The following is a 12,112-nucleotide window of genomic DNA, read 5'->3' as shown; positions in this document are numbered from 1 at the left end:
AACCTGACTGGAATCGGTTTTGGGCAAACATGTGCTAACTTCATAGCTGAGCGAGCTAAGAGCCCTATTGCGTTTTTCACTTATCATGATCTAGCAGTTTGTTTGGGACCGGTGAACGTCCTTGTCACGCGTCCTCAAAGCCAAATTCATCTCGGGGTCTACTCCTCCAGTACCCTAACGACAACGTTTACTTCAAGCTTTGATTCTGGATTGATCCATTTCTTTCTGACAATAGGAGTAGGTACGTTTTCCCGGACGAGCCGCTTGCATATTGCTTGCAGCAGTTGTCTGATCTATGTACACGTTTTTGTCCTCAAAGAAGGCTTCGCTTTGAATACACAGGCTGTTATGTATTTTTGTTGTCGCTTCTGACGTGCGTCAAAGAGCGCGCATTATTAAAACATTCTGTATGTGACAATGGCTGTGACGATGTCCCAAGTTAATGTGGTGGAACTCAGATTCAAAAGGACAGCTCATTTCATTTAGTACGCTTCGGAACATACTTATTTTAACCTAATACCTGATATTTTTTACGTTTAACCCAGGTTAAGGTGAAGTTAATGTAAACGTTTCCTTAACTTTGTCTTAACAACAAACACTTCAGCTTAATTCTTTTAACGCAAGTATACCTTAAATTTATCTGGTGTATAGAGCTGACTTCTTGGACGAATGGAAAATTCCAGCGTTCTCTCTCTCTCTCTCTATCTCTTTCTTATCCACGCAGTTCAATGCCAAAAGTAGCCATTTCCGAAAAATGTTCAAAAAGGTGTTTCTGCGAAAATTGAATTATTTACAGCACCATCACCCCAAAAAATTGTTCCACATCCCATGATGGACAACATTTTTGGCACAAGGGTGCTTTTTTAAATAGCACATCATCAACAACAGCCTATTCCCCTATTAAAGCAAACTTAGTCTTTTAGCTCCCAAGCAGTTATTTAAGCAAATTCGCCCTTTTAAAAACATTTCAAAACCTACTATTATTGTCGACGAAATGGTACCAAGTACATCACGAACAGTCAGAGTGTTATGGAAAAGAAACTGTTCATCCATATAAACAGAAACATCATTCCCAGGAAAAACGAATCAACAAACAGCCTACTCAACTCCACAAAGCTTTTTAATCGGGACAGCACCCTTGCTCTGCGATCACTACTGATGGAGCTGAGAGACTATTCAAAGACGATTCGCAGATCCTAGAATTCAAAGAGGCCAATCGATCAGGACTAGCACGCTTCAAAAAACAAGAGAAGCTCCACAATGAGACCAAAGACGTCCAAGAGAACTAGGAAAGCTTCTTTTTCTTGGAATATATCCATCTTTTATGACGATTTGTATAAACGTCCTCCCGTTGTGACCTGACTTTACTGTCAATTGATAAACACTTTTTGATGCTTCTCATTAAACTCCATTTCCGTGCAAATTTTATCATTTGGCTAAGTACAGGGAAACTTGCTTCCAGAAGTCTTTGATTTCTACATTCAACCCATTATAGCCTTGTTTGCCTTTTGTTGTTGTTGTTGTTGTTGGGAATTTTATGACTTCTTGTCGAGGGATCGTTCTGACCCTTGAATGTTTTAGAGAATTGAGTTGTTGCCTGGTTTGCTAATATTTGTTGTGGCGCGTGGAACTTAATTAATCCCATATTTTGACCTGTCCTTATGAAAGACTTTATAATTTTGTTGGGGAGGGGGCAATATTGATCATATATACACCGCTTAGCACATAGTCAAAGTTGAGTCTTTTCATGGGTCGAGTAAGAGTCTCATAAGTTCAGGAAATGTCTTTCATCTGTCCACAAAGTGCAATTCTGAAAACTTGGGAGAATTTTTCACCACTCGTTTCCACACCACAAGGCAGTAGTTTCTAAAAAAGATATATTTCATTTCCACGTCACTCATTCACTGGATTACAGCATTTAATTTCTGCAATCTCAGAGTAATCCAATTCCACAAATCAATTGTTAGTGATATCTACTCGTTTAAATTATTTAGTTCCACAAGATTAGTGCGTTCCAATAGTTTTAGATATAGATGGAATAGCCACTTAAAATTTCAATTGATTTAAAAGACGAACGTTTTCGAACCGTGCATTCATCGTCAGGTTAAATGAAAACTTTTACAAATTAAAAAAACTTGTCTTGGACTCTAATTCTAAGAAATATTTTAAAATTACAAATTTTTGAAAATATTTACATTTAAAAATCACATTTACATTTTATTTACTTTTATTACACTAATCTAATTCAGTCTTTGTTCTGCAGTTTTTATAAAACCGGATATATCGCTTTCTATCCCTGAAGAAGGAGCCTTTCATTCCTATCTGTTGTTAACTTTTTTGCTTGACAAAAATTTGAATTAACGTGTACCAGAACAATTTTTGAATTTCAAAAGTCATACTTTTGCATTTGAACTAATACTTCAATGTCAATTCCAGACCCGGTACTCATTGCGCGTATTTATTTGGGGTTTCAGCTTTTTGATGTCAATCGGATCTATTGCCATTAGTTTTCAACCCCGCGACATGCATTTTTTCTGGGTTGCATAATAGTTTTAGGCTTTTCTGGGTTGCATATATGAGATCACTGCTGATTGAGCTGAGAGACTATTCAAAGATGATTCACAGATCCTAGACTTCAAACAGAGCAAAAGATCAGGACTAACAGGCTTCAAAAAACAAGAGAAGCTCAACATTGAGACCAAAATTGTCCAAGAGAACTAGGAAAGCTTTTTTTCTTGGTATATGTTCATATTTTATGCCGATTTGTATAAATGTCCCCCCGTTGTGAAATGACTTTACTGCCAACTGATAAGCACTTTTTCATGCTTCTCATCAAATTCCATATCCGTGCAAATTCTATCATTTGGTAAAGTACAGGGAAAATTTTTTCCAAAAGTCATTGATTTCTACATTCAACCCATTATAGCCTGGTTTGCTTTTTCTTTTTGCCTGCTTTGCTAATTTTTGTTTTGGCGCGCGTTGAATTTTATTAATCCCTTATTTAGACCTGGCCTTATGAAAGTTATTATATTTTTGGTCGGGGGGGGGGCAAACTTGATCATAATTACACTGCCTAACATATAGTCAAAGTTGAGGTATATTCTTTTTATGGGTCGAGTAAGAGTCTTCATAAGTTCAGGAAATGTCTTTCATCTGTCCACAAAGTGAAATTGTAAAAACTTTGGAGAATTTTTCACCACTCGTTTCCACACCACAAGCTAGTAGTTTCCACAAAAGGAGTATTTCATTGACACGTCATTCATTCACTCGATTACAGCATTGATTTCTACAATCTCAGAGTATTCCAATTCCACAATTCAATTGTTAATGATATCTACTTGTTTGAGTTTTTTTAGTTTCACAAGATTCGTGCATTCCAATTGTCTAATGCTTTTCTGGTTTGCATATATGAGCATATCAGAGAATTTAAAGAGAAACTCGAAACCTAAGAAAAGAAGCGGGTGGATGCTAATTGGAATTCGATAGCAGCAGGATATGCTTTGAATTTTTATTTTGCTTCTAACAACCCTATTCGAGACCTGGAATTATTGAAAGACCGTCCTCGACAGATTTAAGGTGTGAAAAGACTGTCCTCGACAGATATTGGGTATGAAAATAATTTGGTTGGACCTAATGTGATATTCTGGACTTTGGCTGGAACTAAAACAGGCGTTCCAGAGTTTGGCTGGAGCTAAAACATAGGTCCTGGAATTTGGCTGGAAAATAAAGGTGTTCTGGAATTTGGCTGGACAATAATAGTGTTCTGGAATTTAGCTGGACAATAAAACATTTCCTGGAATTACGCTCGCGACCGTTATAATGACTTGTTGTCAATTTCTTTCAAAGCTAAGGACATGTAGAGCAATTGATTAAGCATTGGGTACGATTGGATAAGGTCACAAGATCGAACCCAGATGTTGTCGGAACTTTTTAGTTTTCCTCATTTTTGCATATGAAAAGAATTTGGCTGGAATTATGGAAAGAATTAGTCTCAAATTTAACTAGGGTCCTGGACCGTGTAATTTATTTTAATAGTGACCCCCCACATGGGTTAATAGGTCTTTTCATAAATTCCAGGTCTCGACTAGGGAGACGAGTGTTTCCCCCTCCCGGAAGATGAAGCACGAAAGCATCAGCACCACCATTGCAAAAGCCTACCATGCTGCCCACACAAAAATATATCGAAACTTAAATGGAAAATAATGAAACAATTGTAATTGAAAAAAATATTCAATCATTGAAAATTTAAATTTGAATTAAGTTTTTCCATTAAACTGAATAAATCTAGACATTTCAAAGTAAGATAGAACGTTTTTGAAACAAACGGAAATATCAAATGAATCTATGTGATTGTCCTTTCAACTTTTGAAGAAGACATTTTTTGGAAGAAAAAAGCAAATCAGTTCTTTAAAATCTCGGTTTCAACTGATTTGCGATCAAAGTCAATCTATACGGACCATTAATTTGAACGAAAAACTTTTGAAATTGAAATATATCAATTTGACTTTTTGACATTTCCCTAGACTTGGACAAATTATTGGTTGAAAGAGAAAATATGAAATTTACAGAAATCTCATTTCGAACTTTGTCTTACAGTAAATTTTAAAAAGAAGCTAGATTTTGTTTTGTTTTAAAAAGAAATTTTCAAAATGAAAACATATCTCAACTTAATTTTTGATTTTCCATTAAACTTTTTAAACTTTGTCTATTTTCTTCGCATGGGAAACTTGAATGGGAATTTTGTGAAATTAGAAACCAAAATCTCAAATGTACTCACCGTTGCAAGCTGTATCATGTCTCCACAAATGTCATTTATTTTAAAATAAGATTTGTTTGGATGCAAGTGACGGGTAATTTTTCTAACTGGCAAAAATAATGATTTACGAAAAATGAAAAATTCTACTTGCTTATTTTTGTTTTTAGATCTCTAACCATAGCCTCGAGATTTCTATTTCAAGCGGAAGTTGAAAATTTTCCCTCTTCTGTTCTTTTTTCATTTTTCAACTAGTTAATTTTGTTATTTTCCGCTCAGACCGCCGTTGCAGGCGGTATCATAACTCAACAAGTGTATTTTAAATTGGATCGAGATTTGTTTGGATGCAAGTGAAATGTAATTTTACTAAATGGCGAAAAAATTGATTTTAAAATATATCAGGAATGAAAATTTCCAATGGTTTATTTTTGTTTATATAGCTCTAACCGTAGCTTCCAGATTTATATTTTACCCGTAAGTTGGAAAACTTTGTTCTATTTTTTCAGTTCGATAATTTTGCTATTTTCCACTCAGTCAGCTATTTGTTTTTTTTTCAAACCCCAAATCTAATCATTAGGTCTCTAATTCTACAAATTCAGCGCATTCCGCGTTTGCGGACACGAGGGACAATTTTTTGTCACTAGTTCTAGCGTGGGAAGAAAATGGTTAAATTCTGGAAAACAGTGACACAAACACTCTACAATCCTTACAAAATTCCGTCACTGATCTCGTAAAAAAAGAGGTTTCCTGTCATAATTGTCCGAAATTTGTGAGCAACGGTATCGTCATCACTGCACTTTAAGTTTTAATTTATATTTAACGTTTTGACGGATTAATATTATAATTACCTTCGCTTCTTTTTGATAAGAAGTAATAATTAAATCTCAATTATTTCTTAATTCTTTAATGATATTCAGAAGCCTTGACGGAATAAATGCTATCCCTCACTTTAAGTTGGAACCGCTTTAAATTATTTAAGTTAATTTTTGAACCCTTAAGTCATGTTCAAAATGTTGACGGAATAAAATGATAATTGCCCCGTCACTGCTTTCTGATGAGAAGAACCAATTATACTCCCCTTGTCTCCATTATTAAGTCTTGTAAACCCTGCGTGGAAAGTAGTTACCTTACCGCGGATGTTTGTGCCACGAAATTCCGGACAGAAGTGACAAAAATCTGTCCGCTTTTCTGGCGTATTATCAAAACTCCGCAATCGCAGACATCAGTGGAAAATATTCACAATGTAGCTTTCAATGTATTACATCACTGTCAATGTTGTCCGCAGACGAATTATCTCAAATCATGGCGGAGCGGACATTGTTGACGTTAGCAGTCAAATTTGCTTGCTCAAAATGTAGGATTGGCGACGTTATGATGATTTTTTTTACTCTTCTGTTCTTCATTTCATTCGGTTTGGCCCCTTTCGCCTGTTTCCAACATCAAATTCTTCTCAATCCCTCATCAAATAAGCAGTCTACTAATTCCTTTTTTTGTAGAATGTCAATTTGAGCAAAAAGTGAGCGTAGTACTCAACTTGTGTGCGTTCAGGCATATGATCATGTTATAAGGTTTAAAATGTGAATCGTGTTTTCATAGACTTATAAAACTAATACTTGCTTACCCGCACCTGGCACTATTTTACAAATCAAATATATAAAACTGAGATTTGTCGGAAAACGCACTTTGCATGGACAGAAGTTACAATTTTTTGCAACACTTGTTCACAAAAAATTCGAAAAAACTGAGTTCATGGCAAGATAATGTAAAAGAAAATGTTCCTGGATGAGCAGACAGTTTATTGACCTCTGGAAAGTTTTATGTACTGCAAGAGACTACAATAATGGTAGTACTTGTCTATAGACCGAAAATTGTACTACTAGCTCATGGTGAAACTGAATGCTGACTATTTTGCAGATATGTTTTAGCCTTGATCCACATTCATACCTACATACAATATTGCTTCACGCATAAAAATTTAGGTTGTTTTGAGCTGGGTGAGTTTAAAGTGTCTATCTAAAGTTGTCCAACTGCAACAATTAAATACAATTTTTCATTATCTATCTGATAAATCGGTTGTCATTTTTGTGTCTGTCTTTTAGATATCGATTAATTATGCTTAATTTCACGATAAATCTATGATCTATACACGCAGAATTCAAGCAACACCACAAAAAAAAATGTGCCAACAGGGTAACAAATTGACATAAAAGCTTTTGATGGCAGATTATTATTCACATTTTTAAATTTTTGGTGGGTTCTGATCTGCAAAATGCGGAAAAAATGCTCTATTTTTATTTTGGAAATTTTCCCGCTGAAACCAGATTTAAATTGCAAATTCTAAGATTCTTTTGTTTATATTTATCTAAGTTGTTTTACCGGTTGCTTTAGTCGGCACGTATAATTGGACTTTTTTAACCTTCAACAACAGAAAACACGAATGCGCATGTTTTAAACATGCGGCTGATTTTAATACTTGTTTAAATTTTATAACTCATTACCTGAGAAAACAGAACAAGCTCGGAAACTAATTTTCAAATTAGTTAGGAACAAAGTTTTTGCTATACTTATTACCCTTTAAGGTCGCTGTTTCTTTGTTAACACGCAGGTCGAACTTGTCTGTCAAAACACAGCTTTAAATTTCGAGTAAAATGCAGTTGATAATGACATCAACAATACTATATTCTTTATAGCGCGAGAAACCTGTCTGAAACTTGTCTATTAAATTTAATTACATCAAACAAACTTTTACAGTAACTCATTTTGAATTCAAGTTCTTAACGATTAAAACAGCCAATTCTCGATTTATTTACAAATAATTGAAATCGTTTGTGGGAGATTGAAATTTCACCGAAAATTGAAACGCTATAATTGTACTTTTTCTTCCAAATTGAAGGAATAAAAAGAAGCGAGCGAGTAATTTTTTTCGAACGTTAAGCGCGAGAAAAAACTCTGATTCCGCCAGAGAGTCTTTTTATTGTTCTCGCTTCTGTACATAAAACTTTTGAACAAACTCAAGCAAAGTAATATTTTATATATATTGAACTTTTATTATCATTATCATGACCATTACTTTACACTGCCGTTCATTGTTAAACCTTAACTCTTAACTTCTCATATCTTAGGAACATAACACAAAGTTCCTTTTTTACAATAGAAACAAACCATCAGTCAAAAATTTTGTAAGAAAGAGAGACCTCGTCTAAATGAAGCTACCAAAATTTATCAAATTAGCCCCCATTCTACTGGGTCTGGCCTTACTAATAGCCGAAGGCGTTAACTATTCCCAGATCGGTCCGTTTTTCCCGACGGAAGCGGAGGAACAAAAAGGAATTTCGACTACTTCCATCGGAATTATAACCGGCGCCTTTGACGTTGCAAATTTATTCGCTACTTTCATTTTGACATCGTTTATCTCTCCTAAAAACCAGAAAAACTATTTCTGCTTTGGCGCTTTTATGTCCGCAACGTGTAACGGACTGTTCGGAATTATGGGTTTCAGTAAAGGGGGAATTTTTTTCATAACAATGTGCACTTTACTTCGGGTTTTGATGGGTACAGGAGCGTCTATGGTCTACTCTACTGGGGTGCCCCTGCTGGTCCCTCTTTACCCAGAGTGGTCTGGAAGAATTACTACTTTGTACGAGACCTCGTTTAGTCTGGGAATGATGCTGGGACCTCTCATAGGAAGTCTTTTATTTTCAGTTGGTGGCTACATAACGCCATTTACATTTGCAGCGTCCACTCAAATTTTTATTGTAATATTGTGCGTTTTATTTCTACCGAACAAGGCAGTCGAAAAAAAAGATAGACCTTTTGAAGAAAATTATTCATTTAATGACCTCACAATCCTGGAGGAGCAAGAAGAAGGTCAGTTTGATCCAATTGATGACGAAAAGGAGTTATCCGGACATACGTTTGTTTATTTCGCCACCCGTCCAGCTGTTTTCATGGTTGGCATTACTCTGGCACTTCACTCAGCTACTACTGGTTTCATTGACGTCGCTCTCGCGTCATATCTTCTGGAGAAATTTGGAGTTGACGGCAATTCATCGGGATATTATTTTTTAGCATTTCTTGGTGTTTATGTTGCAGTTTTACCCCCTTTGGGTTTGCTGGTTGATCGAGGTCAAGCTGGGAGAATGTTTCTTATAGCTTGTCTAGCAACATTTTTGGGTTTTGCAAGTCTATCGCTACCCGGTGCAATTAGTGCAATTGAAACAATATATTGGGTAATTTTGTGGCTCTTCGAACTCGGAGCAGCGAATGCCGGGGGTTACGCGGCTATTTACTTGCTTTTCGAGAAACTGGCATACAATGTTGGCTTCCGAATTGAAAGTAATGCCAAGCTAATGGCCGCATCTTTGTCAAATGCATGTTTTGCTTCTGGTAGATTATTTGGCTCTGCTGTAATTGGAGGAGTTTTTATGGATGAGTTCGGTTATTACTACAGTTGTTTGTTGCTTAGTGGATTATTTATCATATCATTTTTCCCCTGTGTTTACGTCTTGTATACCAAAAATTTATTGGGAAAGATATCTTATCTCAGCCCAGAAGAAAACAAAAACTTGATTGAATGATATAATATTTTCATATTTTGATTCACTATTCATTGCTCATTAGATCAATGTAAAACACAATTTAGTTTCAGAAAACATCTTTAAAATGTTTTTTCTTTTGGCTTACATTAAAATACACTTTTGTACGTCTTGTTTTCCATTAAATAAATTTAGTTCAGGTGTCAATTTTACAAAATATATCAAAAAAATAACTGCGTTCAAAAACAATAAACAAATACAAGCGTCAGAAGATTCTGATTGCAGGTTGTCTCATAACAAAAAATGATGAAAATTCTGACTTTAAACAAACCTTAACGCTAAAGTATCTCAAAAAAAGTATCATTTATGTATTTATACCTGAGATTTTATCTCAAAAGAGTGTAGTTAACGCATCAAAGAATACTGGAGAATAAAACTACATCAACGATTAGATACAAGTGCACTTTTAAAAAGCTTTATTTACATTTACGGTATTTTTTAAGATTTAACATCTTGTGCAATCCTAGTTACAGGCTTTAAGGGATTAAAATATTGGGCAAGAAATTACTTTTGCCCACAGTCTGGTTTCCTTATCATCAATTCCTAATATAGGAAAATCGTTTCCACTCTTTTTCTCAATTTTCATCTGTAGAAATGGGCAAACATTTTGATTCGTGTTGAAAAGAAATGCATTGAACTTGTTGATTGTACATTCATTCGTCACAAAATGTCGTGTAATGTGAAATAAAAATTTTAAGAGAAGTGCTCAGAATTTGAGCGTCCAAAAAACAGAAAATGATTAAAGAACTGAACTTGCTAACCTGAAGATGTTTCACTTTTCACTCCCCGGGTCAAGGATTTCGTCAAAATTTATGTAAGAAATGCGCTGACAACCGCTGAAAAAAATTGCACGTAAAATTATGTAAGAAAAGCGCTGAATCTGCTGAAATTTAAATTTTGACAAGTGCTGAAAATATGTAAGAAAGGTGCTGAGAAGCTGCTGAAAATTTGTAAGAAGAGTGTTGAAATTATGTAGGAAAGGTGCTGAATCCGCTTAATTTAGAATTTTCACAAGTGCTGAAAATATGTAAGAAAGGTGCTTAATCATATGCTGATTTTATGTGAGAAATGCGCTGAAAGGTGCTGAAATATTTTTTTTCAGCGGATTCACCACCAAATTCTCAATTTTCAGCGCATTCAGCACAAATCTTGCATAATTTCAGCACATTAAGCGGATTTCTTACAAAAATATCCACTGACAGCTGCTGACCCCTCGACCCGGGTCAGTGTTGTAGGCAAAGAGTTAAAACTATGTAGATTTGTGGATAAGGTTTTAAATATTACCACCTTATCAACTAAGTGCAAAAACAGCAATTTATTTGCAAACAACCTGCCACATACTTCTTGGCATTTGTCTCAGAAAATAGGTATCATTGAGGAATAAAGAAAAAAATATTACTTCAAAGACTTTTTTAAAATTTTGCGGATTTCATTTTGAAAAATCACTCAACAGTGCTTAAATATCCCACTTTTCAAATGAAAAATTCTTGTTTGCGAGGGACCTTGTTTAGATTTAGGCGTAATATTTTCTTTGGCTAGATAAGATTTTTATCTAGTTTTTAAATAAAAAATGCAATTTGTCAAAGTTTATTTTGAAAAGGGTGGTCAGTTGTTGTATGCATATGTTTTAAGTTAAAATTACTTCATATTAATGACGTGTTACGTTTTAGCTTAAAGTTAGTTTTGTTTATCTTTAGTTTCTGAAATTAATAAAATATTTTTGTCTATGTTTTTCATAAAAAAGTAAATGCAATTTGCCTATGCTTTTCTGTCAAATATGGAGATTATTTTATGAAACGCATCTTTTTTCTCACTACCATTTTTGCAATTTGGCCGTTCAATCAAATACCTAAACAACCTGAGGGTCAACAGTCAATAAACAATTCAGTTTAAAAAACTCTTTATCACAATTAGACATTTAAAAAACGTAAAATAGTGAAATATAATTTTTATGTTTGAAAAATTGAGCCCATTAACTATTAAAAAGGTTTCTAGTGATTTCAATAAACGCATATAATTGAAGTTAAACACAAGTTCAATATATTCAGGCAGCTTAAATAATTACAAAACCACATGCAAAAAATTGGCCGGCACCAATAGGTATAACACATTTTTTGATGTAGAAGAACAACGACGCTTCTTATAAGCAAAAATCATTTTCAAAGAAAGAAATATTTCGATCCGTCAGAAAACCTTTTCCTGATTCTGCTATCCAATCAGACCGAGGGAATCAAACACTTAGCTTGACAAACTGCAGCTGAGCAAAAAGTCGACTCTGCGGGCCAGTTTATCTTCTTTCTTCAGAATGCTCCAATGTCTGTACCTCCGCTGGAAAAACAATGCCCAATTTAATTACAGAGTTATAACCTTGAACTGCTGCATGTTGTTAGACCTTATTCAAGATGCCTTTAAAAAAGATGCCTTTATTCAAGATGCCTTTAAAAAAGATGCCTTTATTCAAGATGCCTTTAAAAAAGATGCCTTTATTCAAGATGCCTTTAAAAAAGATGCCTTTATTCAAGATGCCTTTAAAAAAGATGCCTTTATTCAAGATGCCTTTAAAAAAGATGCCTTTATTCAAGATGCCTTTAAAAAAGATGCCTTTATTCAAGATGCCTTTGAATGAGATGCCTTTATTCAAGATGCCTTTAAAAAAGATGCCTTTATTCAAGATGCCTTTAGAAAAGATGCCTTTATTCAAGATGCCTCTAAATGAGATGCCTTAATTCAAGATGCCTTTAAAAAAGATGCCTTTAAAAAAGAT

General features: G+C 34.6%; 1 protein-coding gene across 1 annotated transcript; it reads left to right on the top strand.

Annotated features, from left to right (window-relative positions):
* The first annotated feature begins 7,616 nt into the window (after nucleotides 1-7,616).
* On the top strand, nucleotides 7,617-9,330 carry LOC142347922 (MFS-type transporter SLC18B1-like). The gene has a single exon (XM_075399088.1). The coding sequence runs from the start codon at nucleotides 7,957-7,959 to the stop codon at nucleotides 9,328-9,330; it is 1,374 nt and encodes a 457-aa protein (XP_075255203.1). The 5' UTR covers nucleotides 7,617-7,956.
* Nucleotides 9,331-12,112: the final 2,782 nt, after the last annotated feature.

This window comes from Convolutriloba macropyga, chromosome 10 (genome assembly GCF_964194025.1).
Source record: "Convolutriloba macropyga chromosome 10, txConMacr16.3, whole genome shotgun sequence".
NCBI classification, from domain to species: domain Eukaryota; kingdom Metazoa; phylum Xenacoelomorpha; order Acoela; family Convolutidae; genus Convolutriloba; species Convolutriloba macropyga.
Note: the sequence above shows the minus strand (reverse complement) of the source record. Positions and strands in the feature narration are given on the sequence as shown.

What these genes read in the sequence shown, in the direction of transcription:
- LOC142347922 (XM_075399088.1), top strand. Translation starts at nt 7,957, where the DNA reads ATGAAGCTACCAAAATTTATCAAATTAGCCCCCATTCTACTGGGTCTG.